Source organism: Schistocerca serialis, chromosome 12, assembly GCF_023864345.2.
Source record: "Schistocerca serialis cubense isolate TAMUIC-IGC-003099 chromosome 12, iqSchSeri2.2, whole genome shotgun sequence".
Taxonomy (NCBI): Eukaryota; Metazoa; Arthropoda; class Insecta; order Orthoptera; family Acrididae; genus Schistocerca; species Schistocerca serialis.
Genome location: NC_064649.1, coordinates 105123026 through 105143871, shown reverse-complemented (window position 1 = coordinate 105143871; position 20846 = coordinate 105123026). Strand labels below are relative to the sequence as shown.

The following is a 20846-nucleotide window of genomic DNA, read 5'->3' as shown; positions in this document are numbered from 1 at the left end:
CCATTGCAGTAGAATACAGAATGATCTGCCCATTCATTGCTATACAGTATTTTTCCCATTTTAATGCGTACTTATTCTCAAAAAACAAGTGTGCTTAGTGCAATTTTAAAAAGCACAATGAAGTATTTTCAAGAGTCTGTATGTACAAACAATACATATCTGCTATAAAATTATTGTTTTGCAGTAATTCTGTGGAATTAATTTTTGTCAATTTCCTAAAAACTGCAAAATGTGCCATACAGCATTATTCGTGCACACACTTCCATTATTAATGTATGTTAATTTGTTCTGTTTTATATTACATAGGATGGAATGAAACAAGCTGATAAGTTGAGACCAGGACAGAGGACTTCAAATTCAGAAAATTTTCCCCGAGAACTACAGGTCAGAAATGCACTGTTGTAGACTTAAAACTGTAAAAGTGACAGGCAGTGAGTGAAGAGTGTATGTGATTTTGTCTAGGAAACTGATGTATTTAGGTGTGTCTGTCTAGCAGTGCAGTTTTGTCGTACCTTTTTCGTTTATCGTATACAAAAGTTTTAGTAATTGGTAATATTAGTAACGGATGTATTAGAATAAAGAATATTTTCGAAAGAAAATCTGTAAAGAAATGACAAGGTATAAAAATTATTATGAGTTAACATCATAGTAGTAATTCGGAAGCCTCAGACCCGTGTGTGGCATTACAGTGTCACATTATTAAATAAAGTGGTGTATCGTATAGTAAAGTAAGTTGTGTATTTTGTTGACTTCAAACTGAGTTTCATTGCAAATGTCATTGCAACACACACGTCAGTTTGGAACTATTTTTGGGAATGTAGTAATTAGTAAACTAACATGTGCAAAGCAGTTTTCTGTAACTGTAATTTCGCCACTGAGTATCCACCAGCTGACAGGGTGTCGCTCTGCACACCACGGTTTGGAGACCACCAGTTCTTCTGGACTGGACAGTCACAGCTCTTACAATGTGTAATTAACTTTTTGGTACCTTTATGTTTTGTTTTTTGCAGATTGGAGCTTTCTGGGTGCCAAAGGTTGGGTGGAGCTTGCATGGCTTTTATATCACAGCTACCAGCTCTGCACACATTGGTCCTCCGGGCACTCGATGACTTGTCTGTGCTGCAACCGAGCCTTCGCAGGATCTTGGACATGAAGGAACTGCGGTGCCTGGATATTGTGCACAGCTCCAATATCGGAGCTGTGCCGTTCCGTGAATTTCCTGGCAGACTGAAGAAGCTCAGGTGGGTAGTACTGCTGCATCTGTCCTCTGCACGAATAAAGCACTAATCAGTGTGTATATTTTGCACCTATCCCTGTGTGAAAACACAGTGGCGATTTACAATTATTGAAGTATACGGACAAAAAAAAAATTAGTTACAAACTACTCCGTGCACACACATCACTACAGATATTCCGATTTAGGTTATGACACAGTCGATATGCCTGCCATCATTGGCAATGATGTGGCATAAACAAATAGCAAGATTCTGCATGACCCACTCGAGTGTTAGAACATTGATGCCCTCATGATCTCCTGAATGGCTGTTTTCAGCTCAGTAATGGTTTTGGGGTTATTGCTGTACACCTTCTCTTTAATATAGCCCCGCAAAAAGGAGTCGCGCACGTTCAGATCTGGAGAATTTGGCGGCCAATCCAGGCCAGTGTCAGTGGCCTCTGGGTACCTCAGAGCCAGAATACGGTTTCCAAAGTACTTCCCCAGGACATCACTCTCCTGCTTTGATGGGGTCAACCTCAGTCTTGCACGAACCACATCTTGTCAAAATGAGGGTCACTTTGGATAATGAGGAAGAAATCGTCTTCCAAAACCTTCACTACCGTTTGATACTCACTGAGCCGTCAAAGAATATTGCACCGATCGACTGGAAGTTCCACATCACACAATCACCCGTCGAAGGTGAAGACACTTCTCGATTGCGAAATGTGGATTCTCGGTGCCCCAAATGCACCAATTTTGCTCATTGACGAACCCGTCCAAATGAAAGTGGGCTTCTTCGGTAAACCAAACCGTGCATCGGCATTAAGGGTGCAGATCACCAGCTCCCATTGACCATCGTGTGCATTTGTCCTTACACCATCTACATACATTACACGATATGTCAGTGGCAGTAGAATCGTTCTACACTTTTTTGCAACTACCATTCTCTAAACTCTTAAGTGATTCGAGAAAAGAATGTCATCTTTGCTCCATGAGAAAAGAATGTCATCTTTGCTCCATGAGAAAAGAATGTCATCTTTGCTCCATGAGAAAAGAATGTCATCTTTGCTCCATGGGTTGTGCTTCAAGTTGACAGAGCATTGCCACAATAGTCACCTGTTAATCAAACGTACTGGTAAAAAATCTTGCAGCGTGCCACTGAATTCTAAGAATGTACATACCAAAAAGAATCAGATAGCATATAATTTTCTGCTACATGGGAAGTCAGACATCATATGGAGGCTTACCGACGATTGTTCTCCTACCCAGCAATTGACAGAGGGACAGGAATACAGGGAAATTATGGGAATGCAAGCATATGATGCAGACGATAGTGGTGACATGTGGAACTTCGAATCGGTCCGGAGAGTGTGCTCGGGTGGCAGAGGCGACAGCTAGCATCGAGTGGAAGGTCCAGTTGTCACCAGTGCGTAGCCCGATAAAAATTTAGCCGTATCCTCAACTGTGAATATGATTCCCAGATTTGGTGCAGCTTTCGATCGCTGCATTGCCCATTCCCTCAGACATGTCTTAAGAACACTGCAAAGTATTTTAGAACAACACAGCCAGTGCAGTTTAGTATGAGACATTAAGGCTTCCGCTTACATGGTCAACTAATGTTTTATCCAAAATGACAAACTAAGAATTTATAGAACTTCATGCATAATACTATTGGCTGGTCTGTGTGCTTCTGAAGTTACGGAGACTTCAGTTCACCAGTTTCAGATATCCTGATAAATTTCCTTGGCACCCCCTTTACAACACAACAGTGAAAGTTGGTGTTGTGTACTCGATGTGAGTATTACAATAAATAAGTTGTAACAAATTATAGAAATTCAAGTGTTGTTTTAATATGCCTTTTTCTCTCTCCTCGATTAACAGGGAGCTACATGTGGCATATGAGGGAGGAAATGCTTTCTCTGAGCTGCTACGTAACATGCCTCGGCTCAAACTCATTACTACTTTTCGACTGACACACGAGTATTCAACAGACAATGGAAGAAGTTTTGTTCGCAACTTTGTTGCTTAGCTGATCTATAATTATGTCTTTGATGTCTCTTGGTATTTATTCTCTGAATGTCCATCTGCTGTTAATGGACTTGATGCACCTTAAGTTAAATAAAGTACATAACACTATAGTAAACTTGATTTGCAATGTCTTTGTATTTGTTGCCACCCAATGTTCCCCTCTTTCATCACCTTTGCAGCAAGCGGGATCTTCAATATTTGATACAGGTCAGTAAGCTACCTCACATAAAGTATGACAAAGTTCACCTCTTCTATGCGTGACATCCCAGCTAGGGCCTCACTCGCATAGGTTTATATGTTCAGACTGTTGGATGCTGACTGACCCGCATAATTACTGTTTAAATACCAAACAGGAATTGCCAAATAATATTTTTATATTTGGATTACATAGCTTGGACTGAGTAAGGTTTCACGTAATGCCTCTTTGTAGATGTGCGTGTTACAGGAGTCGTCAAATGATAAAATATAAGCATATTACATGCTGCCTATAAAATAAAAAATAAAAAATCGCTATTGTGTAAATTTTTTTTTAAGTGAGCTTAGCTAATCTCTGTGTAGTTGGAAAATGGCAAAATTATTGGTACTACTTTTACGGAAAAACAGTTCATTGTGAAAGGGATTCCCAAAAGTAAAAATTTTTTTAACAGGTTGATTTTTTTTCCCCACAATGCACAAACTCTAAGGTTTGATCGATGAGAGGATACAGAGCAAACAAGGCCTAATGAAGTTATGTCTGGAAATGCATGGTTTCTATGCTAGAGACTTATACTACTAACAATCATACTTTGTGACGGAGGCTGTGGTCTAATACGCATTATACTACGCAGCCGCAGTTAGTGTATGTGCTGAAAACTGTTTCCGTTTGCCTCAATGCATGCGTGTACATACCGTAGCATGTTCTGTCTCACACGTTCACATTGGCCAGGCCTCATCCGAACGGTGTCAAAAGCACCACGAATACACTGCTCCCAGTGTCTCCACATGTGGAATGGCCTCCGCATACATGATACTTTTGAGATGGCCCCATAACCAGAAATTGTACGGGTTGAGATCTGATGAACGAGCAGGCCGTGCAACTGGCTCCCCTCGTCCAATCCAACAAACAGGGAAGGCGCGATTGAGATGCGTCCAAATATTAACGGCGAAGTGGGCTCGAGCACCACCGTGTAGCAGCCATATAACCCTCTGAATCACTAACGGCAGTCACCGGCAAGAAATGCTGACGGTTCCGGACTGTTAGGTGACATGGAAGGAAGACTGGTCCCTAAATACGGTCACCAATTATCGTGGCCCACAACATTCTGGCTGCACCGATGTTGTCGATTCGCGGTCTCTGCATACTACCCCACAGCTGACTGTTGTGAGAGTTGAAGATACCACTCCGCATAAAGGTGGCTTCACCTGGGAATAGGATGGATGGCACAAATCCCGGAGTCGTGTTTCCCTGTTAAAGAAACCAGTGACAAAACTGCTCCCGATGTGGAAAGTCTGTCGATAGTAAGCCCTGCACGTGCTGTAACTGATAAGGGTAGTAACAATTGTCATGGAGAATGTTCCACAGGGTCATCTGCCTTACCCTGTACCAGCAGGCCAACTGACTGGTACTGTCACAGTGGGTGCCTTCCACAGTGTTAATCACGTTTTCCTCAAAGTCTGGTGTCTGGACATTTCAGGTACGTCCATGATTTCCTGCTTCCTGAAAAGACCCTGTCTCAGACAAACAGCAAACCACGGTTGCAAACATTGACTGCTGTGGTTGTTTTCGGTGGAGATAGGTCTCCTGATACAACCTTGCTGCCAGATGCTGCCCACTGCCATTTGCCTTCCCGTAAATAAAAACTGTGTCAACAAGCTCCTCGATTCGAATATCGAACCACTGCGTACAACGCTGTACCGCATCCACTACGAGGTGAGTCAGCAAGAGAAGTGAATCAGACACATCATTACCAATTACTATGGCAGGAGAGAGTGCTGGGGCACGACATACGAGCAACAGTACCATCTTCTAGGAGGAAAACATGCATACTGTAACTGTGACTGCATGGTACAGCGCATATCAGACCACAGTCTCTGTAACAATGTACGATTGAATAAATTGTCTCTATTGTGGAAACTGTGCATTTCTGGACAAAAGGTCATTAGACCTTTTTTGTTCCGTATCCCCTCATCGATCAATGCCTAGAATTTGTATACAGTAGAAAATATTCTTGTGTGTAGTAAATAACAAATATTTCTTTAAAGAAAATATTTCCAGCTGAACTAACAAAACATTGGCATCAATAGCCAGAAAATTACACACAGAATAATAAATTCGTATGAAATACTTCTTAAAGGGAAATTATTTGGGAAGGGAGTAAGACAGGGTTGTAGCCTCTCCCCGATGTTTTTCAATCTGTATATTGAGCAAGCAGTAAAGGAAACAAAAGAAAAATTCGGAGTAGGTATTAAAATCCATGGAGAAGAAATAAAAACTTTGAGGTTCGCCGATGACATTGTAATTCTGTCAGAGACAGCAAAGGACTTGGAAGAGCAGTTGAACGGAATGGATGGTGTCTTGAAGGGAGGATATAAGATGAACATCAACAAAAGCAAAACAAGGATAATGGAATGTAGTCGAATTAAGTCGGGTGATGTTGAGGGTATTACATTAGGAAATGAGACACTTAAAGTAGTAAAGGAGTTTTGCTATTTGGGGAGCAAAATAACTGATGATGGTCGAAGTAGAGAGGATATAAAATGTAGACTGGCAATGGCAAGGAAAGCATTTCTGAAGAAGAGAAATTTGTTAACATCGAGTATAGATTTAAGTGTCAGGAAGTCATTTCTGAAAGTATTTGTATGGAGTGTAGCCATGTATGGAAGTGAAACATGGACGGTAAATAGTTTGGATAAGAAGAGAGTAGAAGCTTTCGAAATGTGGTGCTACAGAAGAATGCTGAAGATTAGATGGGTAGATCACATAACTAATGAGGAGGTACTGAATAGGATTGGGGAGAAGAGGAGTTTGTGGCACAACTTGACCAGAAGAAGGGATCGGTTGGTAGGACATGTTCTGAGGCATCAAGGGATCACCAATTTAGTATTGGAGGGCAGCGTGGAGGGTAAAAATCGTAGGGGGAGACCAAGAGATGAATACACTAAGCAGATTCAGAAGGATGATGTAGGTTGCAGTAGGTACTGGGAGATGAAGAAGCTTGCACAGGATAGAGTAGCATGGAGAGCTGCATCAAACCAGTCTCAGGACTGAAGACCACAACAACAACAACAACTTCTTAAAGGATGGATTGCTACTCAATGTACAGATGATCCGTTGAGGTGCACACAGATACAATGAAAAGACTGTTTGACATTGTAGCTTCCAGTCAAATCCTTCTTCAGCAAAAAAAGAAAACACACAAGCACATATCATGTACATATGACTGTTCCCACCAGCAGCTCTGACCAGACTGATACCGCCAGGTGACTAGGATGGGGAAGAGGGAGGAATAGCAGGGTACAGGTTGGGGGAGAGATGAGGTCTCCAGCACCTGGATGAGCATTCCAGACACTACCTCTGTAAGTTATCCAACCTGCTGACATCCTACAGCCACCTCGGAGCACCACTATCCGGCCCCTATCCCACCCACAGTGTCCCTGTTGGTCGATCCCTCTTAGCACCCAGACCCTACCTAGTGGGCCTTTTCAACCTGCCACAGCTCCTAAAACTTCCAGCCAACGTTCCAGTTCCAGAGCTTAAACTATCCCACAACACTGTCAACAACCTTTTCACCAAAATTCTCAGTTCCACGAAGTTTCAGTTCTATCCAAGGGCCACCTCTTTTGCTCTACACTCAAGTTTAACCACATTCGACTTTCAAAGACCTACTCTTCTTCTCCCAATCCCTGCAATGGAAAAACCTACTTGCCATCAATGCCTCCAACCAAAGCCAATATAATTCCCAGTTCATACTACCATCCAGACCTGATCCTCCCCACCTAACCACCCCCTGGTCACATTCAGGAATTCCTTATCTCCAACTTGGCCTCACCATCCTTCCCCAGGGCCCTTCCTACGTACACAATCCTTTCCGCAGAGGTAAAGACGGCCATACAAGTCACAAAAACAGATCCTCACCTAGTCATCTTCCCTGTAGATGAAGCCTGTGCCACTGTTCATGAGTCACAATGGCTTTCTGGTGGAAGGCCTCTGCTGATTGACCTATAAAATCTGCCAGAGTGGCCCATCCCAGAAGCACAACATAACCTCCAATCCCTACTTAAAGCCGTAGGCACTTGCTGGAATCCATTTGCCTCCTCACTCCTATGACACTGCGCGCACACACACACACACACACACACACACACACACACACACACACACACACACACACACCTTCTACATCATCATCATCTTGGACAGTTTCCAGCCACTGGCTGGGTCTGTCAGGAACACAAGCCTCTCCATCGTGTTCTGCCTTTCCACCATTCCCCCTCTTCCACCTTCATCCAGTTCTCTCCTCTTCTCGCCACACATTCCTTCACTCCCTTCACTCATCTATCTCTTGGTCTTCCCCTGGGCCTCTTCCCCTCCAGTTGCAGATCAAACATCCTCTTTGGAATTCTTCCCTCATCCATTCTCTTCATGTGTCTTGATTTTTCTATCCTGTCCTGTACTGGTTCCTCCTTTAGTCTTTCCCTCACATACTCATTTCGCAATCTGTCTCATCTTGTTACACTCAACCTGCTCCTCTGGAACTTCATTTCACTAGCTTGTATTCTACTTTTGTCGCTTTTGTGCATTACCCATGTCTCACTTCCGTATGCCAATATCGGGACAAAGTAGGTTCGGTATATAATTCCCTTGGATTTCTGTGGCACCTCCTTGCTCCAAATAAGCCCCCTAATGCATTTGAAGAACCGCCCTGCTTTTCTGCACCTTTCATTTATTTCCATTGTGTTTTCCCCCTTACTTTCAATCATGCTTCCCAGGTACTTGAAGTTCTCTACCACTTGTAGTTTTTCCCCTCCACAAGTTATATCCACATTTGGCCTATTCCACACCTTCTACATGCTCCCCAAAATTCACAAACCCAACAATCCTGGGTGCTGCACTCTAGCTGGTTAATGTGCCCCCGTAGGATGAATTTTGGCACACATTACACAAAATATTCAACCATTTGCCCTTAATATAGCCTCCCATGTCAAAGATACCAATCGGTTCCTTCACTAACTCTGCACCATCCCCACCTCTTTACCTTCTGGATTCCTGCGTATCTCTGTTGATGCCATGTCCCTATACATCAACAGCCTCAAGCCCATGGTCTTGCTGCAATTTTGACACTTCCTTCCACAATGTGTTTCAAATCCCAAACTCTCTACCTCATACACCTAAATTTGTCCTATCATACAACTACATCTCCTTCGAAGGGAAGGTATACATCTTATCTCTGATGGCTCCATCTCCCCACAGTACTTGCATTTTGACAGTTGCCATCCCTTCCACACCATAAAATCCCTCCCATATAGGCTTGTCTGGGCTCTGATTATCTAGCATTGTGCCCTGAAATGAGGAACATCCTTCCCACCCCTCCTAAAGCTGTGTTCCATTGCCCACCCCACCTCCACAGGAGTTCGCTTTCGTATCTTGCTCAGACAGTTTAACTTCATGCTATCTGCTGCTTTCCTGGTTGGTGTCAACCCTTCAGCACCTTGGCTTCACACTGTGGCCCGTGTTCACCTTGGACTTTATTTGCTTCTAAGGATACCAATCAAACCTCACTCTATCACCTTCAGTTTCACAACCTTCGCACAGAACTTCGCGATAGTACCTTTGTGTACACTGATTGTGGTGTCAGGTGTGCCTTTGTCATTGGCACCGATGTTTCCTGGTATCAGTGTATATAACACTGCTTAGTCTTTAGCAGCAGCACTCTTCACCATGTATCAGGCCACACACTACATCTGGTGCCACAGGCTTTTCAATTGCGTAATATATAAGAAACTACCAACCTCGATTGCGCTAATGAAACCAACCTTTACCTAGGCTTCAGCCCAAGTAATTGAGCCTTCTTCAGAAGATATACCTGAATCTATAATATGTCTAAAAGGGCATGGTCTAGAAATAAAACTAAAACAGACTGAATAGTCGTCAACAGTACTTATGTACTGCATTTTTAAAATGTGACTGCATAATGCGGTGGATTTTCATGATTTATCCACGCATCCAGGACTGCGATGCTCCTCGGCAGGCCAGAGGCCACAGGTGATAGATTTCAGGAATTGCGACTGCCTCACCACAAGTACATTGTACAGTGCGGTGTTTTATAGACATTTTATTTATCCTAGTACATTTTTGCACCTCGAAAGTAGTTCATATATTGGAAAGTATGGACGATAAGAAGAAGAAAATTATGGCAGTCGCTGGCAGTTTGTACGCTATGTACTCATATTTCTTTAAAGAAAAATCAAACAATACCTGTAAAATAATAAACATAACACAGTGGGTAATAACTGACAATAACGGATATAGTAGAACCAACATTTTATTTTTATTAAAAGTGAAATTCCTCCAGCTGTACTTAAGATTTTGTATTTACTTCACTACTAGTTTCGATGTTGCGTCAACACCATCTTCAGGCCCATACACTTTGGTGAAATCAGTTGTGTGTGGCTCAGTTTAAAAGTCCGTGGTGAGACCAACACGTGCTCCACATGGATGGCGGGCAGGAAGTGCTATGGTTGACCAAGATGCACATCATATGTGAGTCATTAACTGTAATCTCAGTTCTCAACCCTGTAACAGTGCTGAGGGGTGGAAACATGCATCTAACTAATATGTAACAGGTGTTGGATTGCAACGGTGTGGAACTTGGATGAAATTTCATCACAACACATAGCAATTCAAAATTTCAGTGCATCTGACCACATCACAGAACTTACAGCAAAGCAATACAACACATACGAAGAAGAGCAGAAAGTTGCTCATCCCACAAGATTGTGGATTACGGACCAGTCACACGACAGTCAACATCTAAGGTCCATTACGAGAAAGCACTTCCACTACGGAAACTTCCCTATCACAGGATATGTGCTGTCCGTGAGACTTGTAATGATCCTGGACAAGGTCTTGCACTCACTTTGGTATACGACACAGTACCAAAATATTACATGTGTGATATATTGGGTTAGCCTTTTGCTGTTTATATGAAAGGGGGTATTGAATAGAATTGGAGAAAAGAGAAATTTGTGGCACAACTTGACTATAAGAAGGGACTAGTTGGTAGGGCATATTCTGAGGCATCAAGGGATCCCCAATTTAGTATTGGAGGGCAGCGTGGAGGTAAAAATCGCAGAGGGAGACCAAGAGATGAATACACTACACAGATTCAGAAGGATGATGTAGGTTGCAGTAGGCACTGGGAGATAAAGAACCTTGCACAGGATAGAGTAGCGTGGAGAGCTGCATCAAATCAGTCTCTGGACTGAAGACAACAACAACAACAACATGAAAGGACCAGTATAAAATCCTTCTGAAAACAATGTAAGTTATGGTTCTTCATGAAAGTTTTATTTGCTTTCGCTATTGTTTATGTATTACATTTTTTTTAGATATTTTGTTATATTTGTAAGTAATATTATTGGCTGTTTAAACATTTGAAAATGATCAACCAGAAATAAATGTCATGTATTTGAAATTCTTACATCCTCATAATATGTTTGCATTGAATGAAACTACTAAAATTAAAGTAAGAACTGTTATTTATAGATAACACAAATATAAAATTATCATTATGAAAAACTTTGACCCTAACAGAAATAGAGTACATTAATTATGATGTAAATTTTAATTGGAATTATATAAACAAAAGTTACTGGTTGGAAAAATCCCTCAATGACGTATGAGGTTTCTTTTTGTTAAGTTCCATCCTTGTGCAAAGCCTTTTAACAGCAGAGTTCTAGGTTGGACTTTGTTTGTCTACTGTGGAAGTGTTGCAAAAGTACTGTGTGTCCATTGTATTGGATTGACGCTAAAACACATAACAAGGGATGAAACATATCGAAGAATATTTCAAATGTCCTCTGATCTTTCAATTAGTAATGTGTATGGGATTAATCAGAACCCCGATATCCATTTTGCAAGCACGAATCGTCAATTAGACAACTGCGCCAAAAACAGTTATGATGATTGGTAGAAACGGAACAACAGATAAGATGAAGGAATACTCATGTATTGTAACAACGTAGAAAAAGATAGGCTGCTACTTACTGTATAGAAGACACATTGAGTTGCAGACAGGCACAATTAAAAGACACCACTTGCAAAAAGCTTTTGGCCACGGCCTTCATCAGCAAAAGAGGAACAGAGAAACACACCATTCGTACACTCGGGCAACCACATATCACACTCACAACTGCCAACTCCAGCAGCTCAGGCCAGAGTGCAACCATTAAACGGGATGGTAGCAGCAATGGGGAAGGGGAAGGGATAGTAGTGTACAGGGGTGGGGGTGGAGGGGCAGAGGAACAGTGACTGGCAGAGTGTGCAGGGACTAGAATGCCAACAGCAGCAGTGTCAGGAGGGGGTGGACCGGGGAGGTGAGGAAAAAATGAGCAAAAAAAAAGAGAGGAGTGGGGAAAGATGGGTGGGTGTGTTGACAGTGGGTGGCAACCAAAGAGGCTGGGAGATGAGAATTGGGAGGACAGAGGAGGTGGAAACTGTTGGGTGGAAGGTGTGGGGACAGTATGTTAGTGTAGGTTGAGACCGGGTTAATTACGGGAGTAGAGAATGTGTTGTAAGGGCCTTAAGTGCGCCAGTTAACTGTTAAAATGTCAAGAACAGTTAAGTTTGTAAACGAGAATGAATGGAAACACAAGCTGAAATTCGTTGCCTTTTTCTACATGTGGCAACGCTTCTAGCTTATCTATATATCTGCATCTATACTCTGCAAACCACTGTGGACATGTGGCACAGCGTACGTCACATTTTATTAGTTGTTAGGGTTTCTTCTTGCTCCATTCACATATGAAGCCCAGGGAGAATGATTCTCTGAATGCCTCGGTGCATGCCGTAATTGTTCTAATCTTATCCTCACGATCCTTTTGTGAGCAATACATAGGGGGTTGTAGTATATTCCTAGAGTCATCATTTCAATCTGGTTCTTTAAACTTTGTCAGTAGATTTTCTCAGGATAGTTTACGTCTGCCCTCAAGAGTCTTCCTATTCGAGTCCTTCAGTATCTTTGCAACAATCTTCCACAGATTAAACAAACCTGCGAACATTCGCGCTGCCCTATTCTGTATACGTTCAGTATCCCCTATTAGTCCTATCTGATTTTTAAGCACTTTCCTTTGTAGACTGATTGCACTTTCCCATTACACTACCAATAAACTGAAGTCTACAACCTGCGTTACCCACAACAAAGCCTACGTGATCATTCCATCTCATATCCCTACAAAGTGTTACAGCCAGATATTTGAACGAGTTGGCCGATTCCAACAGTGATTCATTGATAGTATAGTCATAGGATACCACGTTTTTCCATTTTGTGAAGTGCACAGTTCTACATTTCCAGACGTTTAAAGCAAGTTGCCAATCTTTGCAACACTTTTAAATCTTATCAAGATGTGACTGAATATTTATGCAGCTTCCTTCAGATAGTACTTCATTATAGATAACTGCAACATCTGCAAAAATTCTAATTTTACTATTAGTATTGTCTGCAAGGTCATAATGTACGACATGAAGAGCAAAGGTCCCAACACACTTCGCTGGGGCACACTGGCCGTTACTTCTACATCTGACAATGGCTCTCCATCCAAGATAGCATGCTGCATCCTCCCTACCAAAAAGTCCTCAATCGAGCCACTAATTTCACTTTATACCACATATGATCATATATTTGACAATAATCATAGGTGTAGTACTGAGTCAAATGCATTTTGGAAATCAAGAAATACTACATCTACCAGGTTGCCTTGATCCAAAACTTTTAGTATGTCATGTGAGAAAAGTGAGAGTCTGGTTTCACATTGATCGATGTTTTCAGAATCCATAGTGGTTAGCCTGGAGGATGTCTTTTGTTAGAGATACCTTGTTTTATCTGAGCTCAGAATATGTTATAAGATTCCACAACAAAAACTGATGTCATTGATACTGGAAAGCAGTTTTGTGGATCTGTAGACGGGTGTGGCCCTTGCTTTTCCCAAGAACTCTGCACAGTTTTTTGTTCAAGGACTCTACGACAGATTACAGTTAGAAGAGGGTCAAATTCAGTATAGAATCTGATTCCATCGGGCCTGAAGTCTTGTTTAGATTTAATGATCTCAGCAGTTTCTCAACTCTAATACTTATCACTGGATAATAGCTTAGAAAGTCAAAACTGCTTGTGAAATAATAAAAGCTATTTAATATATAATAGACAGAGTCTCAAAATGCCACATTCACTTAAATTTTGCCTTCTGGAAACCAATGAATAATCAGAAGAAAATGCTTACAAATTGCTTCAAAAAAAAATTATGTAATTTTTGCTTCTCTTTTAGAGATTATCCCCAATCTTTACTAACATGTACTGGAAGTCAAAACCACCTCTCATTTGCAGAGACATAATAGGTTCTCTAGGAGATACAGCACTGATTTCTTAATTTTAATACATTTTCAGAAAAGCCTTGTGAATTAGTTGAAGTATATAAAGCAAAGCACAAAGTCAAAATATCTCTGTTCTGAAACTAGTTTTTTTTATTGTGGTACTTTGAATAGCTTCCGCAACAAAACTCTGTCTCAAAATCCAGCAGAAAACTCAAAGAGATTCTGGCCATATGTAAAGTACACCAGCAGAAAGATGTAATCAATACCTTCACTGCATGATGACAATAGTGGTGTTATTGATGACAGTGCCACTAAAGCAGGGTTGCTAAACATGGTTTTGCAAAATTTCTTCACAAAAGAAGGCGAAGTAAATACTCCTGAATTTGAATCGAAACCAACTGCCAGCATGAATAACTTAGAAGTTGATATCCTCAATGTAGCAAAGCAGCTTAAATCACATAATAAAGGCAAGGCCTCCAGTCCAGCACAACTTCTCACTTGCAGAAAGATCTGTATCCAACGATACAGCAGTTGAGCAAGTCACAGCAATACCCAAGAAAGGAAATAGGAGTAATCCACAGAATTACAGACCAATATCACAAATGTCAATTTGCAGTAGGATTTTAGTACATATACAGTGCTCAAACATTATGAATCACCCTCAAGAAAATGATTAAGTGAAAAATAGCCAACACGGATTTAGAAAAATATCAGTCTTATGAAACACAACTAGCTCTTTACTCACATGAAGTAATGAATGCTACGGACAGGGTATGTCAAACTGATTCCATATATTTAGATTTCCAGAAGGCTTTTGATACCAATCCTCACAAGTGACTTGTAATTAAATTGCATGCCTATGGAATATCATTTCAGGTGAGTCACTGAATATATGATTTCCTGTGGGGAAGGTTACAGTCTGAAATAACCAATGGAAAGTTACGTAAACAGAAGTAATATCTGCCATTCCCCAAGTAAGTGTTATAAGGCTCTCTGTTGCCACTGATCTACATAAAGAATTTAAGAGATAACTTGAGCAGTCCTCTTAGATTTTTTGACAGCAATACTGTAATTTACCACCATATAAAATCATCAGATGATCAAAACAAATTGCAGAATGATTTGGGCAGGATATCTATATGGCAGAAAAAATGGCAACAGACTGCAAATAACAAATGGTATGAAGTCATTTTCATGAGTACTAAAAGAAAGCCACTACATTTCAGTTACATGATAGATCATACAGATCTAAAGGCTGTAAACTCAAATAAATACTGAGCGATTACAATTACAACTAAGCTAAATTCGAACAATCACAAGGAAAATGCTGTAGGGAAAGTAAACCAAAGACTGTGATTCATCGGCAGAAATTTAGAAAATAAAGCAGTTCTACTAAAGAGACTGCCTACACTATGCTTGTCCACGCTCTTCTGGAGTATTGCTGCATGGTGTGCTATCCACATCAGATAGGACTGATGGAGAACATCGAAAATATTCAGAGAAGTGCAGCAGCTCATTTTGTACTATCGCAAAATAGTGAGGAGAATGCCATGGACATGATACACGAACTGGGATGGCAGTCAGTAAAACAAAGGTGTTTTTTTTCTGCAGCAGGACCTTCTCATGAAATTTCAGTCACCATCTTTTTCCTCAGGGTATGAAAATATTTTGCTGGTGCTCACTTACATAGGGAGAAATGATCATTCCATTAAAGTAAGAGAAATCAGAACTTGCTTGGAAAGATTTAATTGTTCATTTCCGTGGACTGCTCAAGAGTGGAGCCGTAGAGAAGTAGCTTAAATGTGGTTTGATGAACCCTCTGCCCAGCACTTAATTGTGAATTGCAGAGTGATCATATATATTTACATGTAAAGAAAATGGATAAAGATACATTGATACATACCTAGACAGAACCCATTGTCAGTTTCATAATTCTTTGATTAGACGGAATCATTTGATAAACATCAGAATGACATTTTTTCATTTCTATTTTGGCATTTTGCTATCAGTTTTTTTTTTCTTTTTTTTTTTTTTTAATTTTTTAATCCTCCCACTTCTGTTCAACCTGGTCCAGTCAGTATATTATAAACACAATACACATGCAAACAGACATGGCAGCTTGCAAGGGACTCTGAATGTCATTTAGATGCACTGAATTATCCATATAATTGGCCATCAGGTAAGAAGTTTTGGACTTACATCAAATAAGTAAGTGGATCGAAATCATCTAGTCAGTCACCCAGGGACCATGTTATACACTCCTGGAAATTGAAATAATAACACCGTGAATTCATTGTCCCAGGAAGGGGAAACTTTAATGACACATTCCTGGGATCAGATACATCACATGATCACACTGACAGAACCACAGGCACATAGACACAGGCAACAGAGCATGCACAATGTCGGCACTAGTACAGTGTATATCCACCTTTCGCAGCAATGCAGGCTGCTATTCTCCCATGGAGACGATCGTAGAGATGCTGGATGTAGTCCTGTGGAACGGCTTGCCATTCCATTTCCACCTGGCGCCTCAGTTGGACCAGCGTTCGTGCTGGACGTGCAGACCGCGTGAGACGACGCTTCATCCAGTCCCAAACATGCTCAATGGGGGACAGATCCGGAGATCTTGCTGGCCAGGGTAGTTGACTTACACCTTCTAGAGCACGTTGGGTGGCACGGGATACATGCGGACGTGCATTGTCCTGTTGGAACAGCAAGTTCCCTTGCCGGTCTAGGAATGGTAGAACGATGGGTTCGATGACGGTTTGAATGTACCGTGCACTATTCAGTGTCCCCTCGACGATCACCAGTGGTGTATGGCCAGTGTAGGAGATCGCTCCCCACACCATGATGCCGGGTGTTGGCCCTGTGTGCCTCGGTCGTATGCAGTCCTGATTGTGGCGCTCACCTGCACGGCGCCAAACACGCATACGACCATCATTGGCACCAAGGCAGAAGCGACTCTCATCGCTGAAGACGACACGTCTCCATTCGTCCCTCCATTCACGCCTGTCGCGACACCACTGGAGGCGGGCTGCACGATGTTGGGGCGTGAGCGGAAGACGGCCTAACGGTGTGCGGGACCGTAGCCCAGCTTCATGGAGACGGTTGCGAATGGTCCTCGCCGATACCCCAGGAGCAACAGTGTCCCTAATTTGCTGGGAAGTGGCGGTGTGGTCCCCTACGGCACTGCGTAGGATCCTACGGTCTTGGCGTACATCCGTGCGTCGCTGCGGTCTGGTCCCAGGTCGACGGGCACGTGCACCTTCCGCTGACCACTGGCGACAACATCGATGTACTGTGGAGACCTCACGCCCCACGTGTTGAGCAATTCGGCGGTACGTCCACCCAGCCTCCCGCATGCCCACTATACGCCCTCGCTCAAAGTCCGTCAACTGCACATACGGTTCACGTCCACGCTATCGCGGCATGCTACCAGTGTTAAAGACTGCGATGGAGCTCCGTATGCCACGGCAAACTGGCTGAGACTGACGGCGGCGGTGCACAAATGCTGCGCAGCTAGCGCCATTAGACGGCCAACACCGCGGTTCCTGGTGTGTCCGCTGTGCCGTGCGTGTGATCATTGCTTGTACAGCCCTCTCGCAGTGTCCGGAGCAAGTATGGTGGGTCTGACACACCGGTGTCAATGTGTTCTTTTTTCCATTTCCAGGAGTGTATTTCTGGCTTTATAGTCATCATTTCATCTACAAGAAGCCTTATTAGAGCAGTTGAGAAGGCAGCAGTGGGAAGATGATGCAACGTTGTGTGAGACACTGGTGAAAAGTGGTTTATTGGGTATGTGTATCATGAGAACGACCGCCCAAATTGTAATCCTTCTCCACTATTGGCTACTGTGTTCGGAAGTAGCACGCCAAAATGATAATCTGAACAGTTAATTTACTTGCATTTCATATAAAAGCTTGTCTCAATAGCAGGCTATCATTCCATTACTTCAAAAGTGTTAATTACCAGCATAATAATAAACAATTGCTAAAGAAAAAGGTAGACAAAGCACTTCAGAGATCTTCGGATTGCACCTAATCTGGATGGTGGGCAAAGTGGTTCGACTGTCAACTCAGAGCTCCATTGGCAATCTCGTAGGATAGAACTATTGTGTGCCACATTCAGCACTGGTTAAGAACTTAATTAGTAATCTATGGTTTTTGGACATAAGAACTAATCTGTTAACAATTACACTAGCATGCAGTGAAAGTGCGAAGAATGAAACTTATTTGTGATTCATAAAGTGGACTATAAGTACAGTTTCTCATATTCTGCTAATTAAAAGAAAGTGATATCTCATTTAAACAAACTAATTCAAAATTTATATATAAAAACAAAGATGAGGTGACTTACTGAATGAAAGCGCTGTCAGGTCGATAGACACACAAACAAACACAAACATACACACAAAATTCAAGCTTTCGCAACAAACTGTTGCCTCATCAGGAAAGAGGGAAGGAGAGGGGAAGACGAAAGGAAGTGGGTTTTAAGGGAGAGGGTAAGGAGTCATTCCAATCCCGGGAGCGGAAAGACTTACCTTAGGGGGAAAAAAGGACAGGTATACACTCGCACACACGCACATATCCATCCACACATACAGACACAAGCAGACATATTTAAAGACAAAGAGTTTGGGCAGAGATGTCAGTCGAGGCAGAAGTGCAGAGGCAAAGAAGTTGTTGAAAGACAGGTCAGGTATGAGTGGCGGCAACTTGAAATTAGCGGAGATTGAGGCCTGGCGGATGACGAGAAGAGAGGATATACTGAAGGGCAAGTTCCCATCTCCGGAGTTCAGATAGGTTGGTGTTGGTGGGAAGTATCCAGATAACCCGGACGGTGTAACACTGTGCCAAGATGTGCTGGCTGTGCACCAACGGATGTTTAGCCACAGGGTGATCCTCATTACCAACAAACACTGTCTGCCTGTGTCCATTCATGCGAATGGACAGTTTGTTGCTGGTCATTCCCACATAGAATGCATCACAGTGTAGGCAGGTCAGTTGGTAAATCACGTGGGTGCTTTCACACGTGACTCTGCCTTTGATCGTGTACACCTTCCGGGTTACAGGACTGGAGTAGGTGGTGGTGGGAGGGTGCATTGGACAGGTTTTGCATTGGGGGTGGTTACAAGGATAGGAGCCAGAGGGTAGGGAAGGTGGTTTGGGGATTTCATAGGGATGAACTAACAGGTTACGAAGGTTAGGTGGACGGCGGAAAGACACTCTTGGCGGAGTGGGGAGGATTTCATGAAGGATGGATCTCATTTCAGGGCAGGATTTGAGGAAGTCGTATCCCTGCTGGAGAGCCACATTCAGAGTCTGATCCAGTCCCGGAAAGTATCCTGTCACAAATGGGGCACTTTAGTGGTTCTTCTGTGGAAGGTTTTGGGTTTGAGAGGATGAGGAAGTGGCTCTGGTTATTTGCTTCTGTACCAGGTCGGGAGGGTAGTTGCGGGATGCGAAAGCTGTTGTCAGGTTGTTGGTGTAATGGTTCAGGGATTCCGGACTGGAGCAGATTCGTTTGCCACGAAGACCTAGGCTGTAGGGAAGGGACCGTTTGATGTGGAATGGGTGGCAGCTGTCATAATGGAGGTACTGTTGCTTGTTGGTGGGTTTGATGTGGACGGACGTGTGAAGTTGGCCATTGGACAGGTGGAGGTCAACGTCAAGGAAAGTGGCATGGGATTTGGAGTAGGACCAGGTGAATCTGATGGAACCAAAGGAGTTGAGGTTGGAGAGGAAATTCTGGAGTTCTTCTTCACTGTGAGTCCAGATCATGAAGATGTCATCAATAAATCTGAACCAAACTTTGGGTTGGCAGACTTGGGTAACCAAGAAGGCTTCCTCTAAGTGACCCATGAATAGGTTGGCGTACGAGGGGGCCATCCTGGTACCCATGGCTGTTCCCTTTAATTGTTGGTATGTCTGGCCTTCAAAAGTGAAGAAGTTGTGGGTCAGGATGAAACTGGCTAACGTAATGAGGAAAGAGGTTTTAGGTAGGGTGGCAGGTGATCGGCGTGAAAGGAAATGCTCCATCGCAGCGAGGCCCTGGACGTGGGGAATATTTGTGTATAAGGACGTGGCATCAATGGTTACAAGGATGGTTTCCGGGGATAACAGATTGGGTAAGGATTCCAGGCATTCAAGGAAGTGGTTGGTGTCTTTGATGAAGGATGGGAGACTGCATGTAATGGGTTGAAGGTGTTGATCTAAGTAGGCAGAGATACGTTCTGTGGGGGCTTGGTAACCAGCTACAATGGGGCGGCCGGGATGATTGGGTTTGTGGATTTTAGAAAGAAGGTAGAAGGTAGGGGTGCGGGGTGTCGGTGGGGTCAGGAGGTTGATGGAGTCAGGTGAAAGGTTTTGCAGGGGGCCTAAGGTTCTGAGGATTCCTTGAAGCTCCGCCTGGACATCGGGAATGGGGTTACCTTGGCAAACTTTGTATGTGGTGTTGTCTGAAAGCTGACGTAGTCCCTCAGCCACATACTCCCGACGATCAAGTACCACGGTCGTGGAACCCTTGTCCGCCGGAAGAATGACGATGGATCGGTCAGCCCTCAGATCACGGATAGCCTGGGCTTCAGCAGTGGTGATGTTGGGTGTAGGATTAAGGTTTTTTAAGAAGGATTGAGATGCAAGGCTGGAAGTCAGAAATTCCTGGAAGGTTTGGAGAGGGTGATTTTGAGGAAGAGGAGGTGGGTCCCGCTGTGACGGAGGACGGAACTGTTCCAGGCAGGGTTCAATTTGGATGGTGTCTTGAGGAGTCGGATCATTAGGAGTAGGATTAGGATCATTTTTCTTTGTGGCAAAGTGATACTTCCAGCAGAGAGTACGAGTGTAGGACAGTAAATCTTTGACGAGGGCTGTTTGGTTGAATCTGGGAGTGGGGCTGAAGGTGAGGCCTTTGGATAGGACAGAGGTTTCGGATTGGGAGAGAGGTTTGGAGGAAAGGTTAACTACTGAATTAGGGTGTTGTGGTTCCAGATTGTGTTGATCGGAATTTTGAGGTTTTGGAGGGAGTGGAGCTGGAAGT

General features: G+C 43.0%; 1 protein-coding gene across 3 annotated transcripts in view; it reads left to right on the top strand.

Annotated features, from left to right (window-relative positions):
• The window catches only part of LOC126428090 (uncharacterized), a 101799-nt gene extending 98435 nt beyond the window's left edge, over positions 1–3364 (top strand). For all 3 annotated transcript variants that reach the window (XM_050089979.1, XM_050089981.1, XM_050089980.1), the window contains 2 exons: positions 1011–1241; positions 3098–3364. In XM_050089979.1, coding sequence (XP_049945936.1) covers positions 1011–1241; positions 3098–3245 — 379 coding nt within the window. In that variant the 3' untranslated portion in view covers positions 3246–3364. The remainder of the gene's footprint in view (positions 1–1010; positions 1242–3097) is intronic.
• The last annotated feature ends 17482 nt before the right edge of the window (positions 3365–20846 follow it).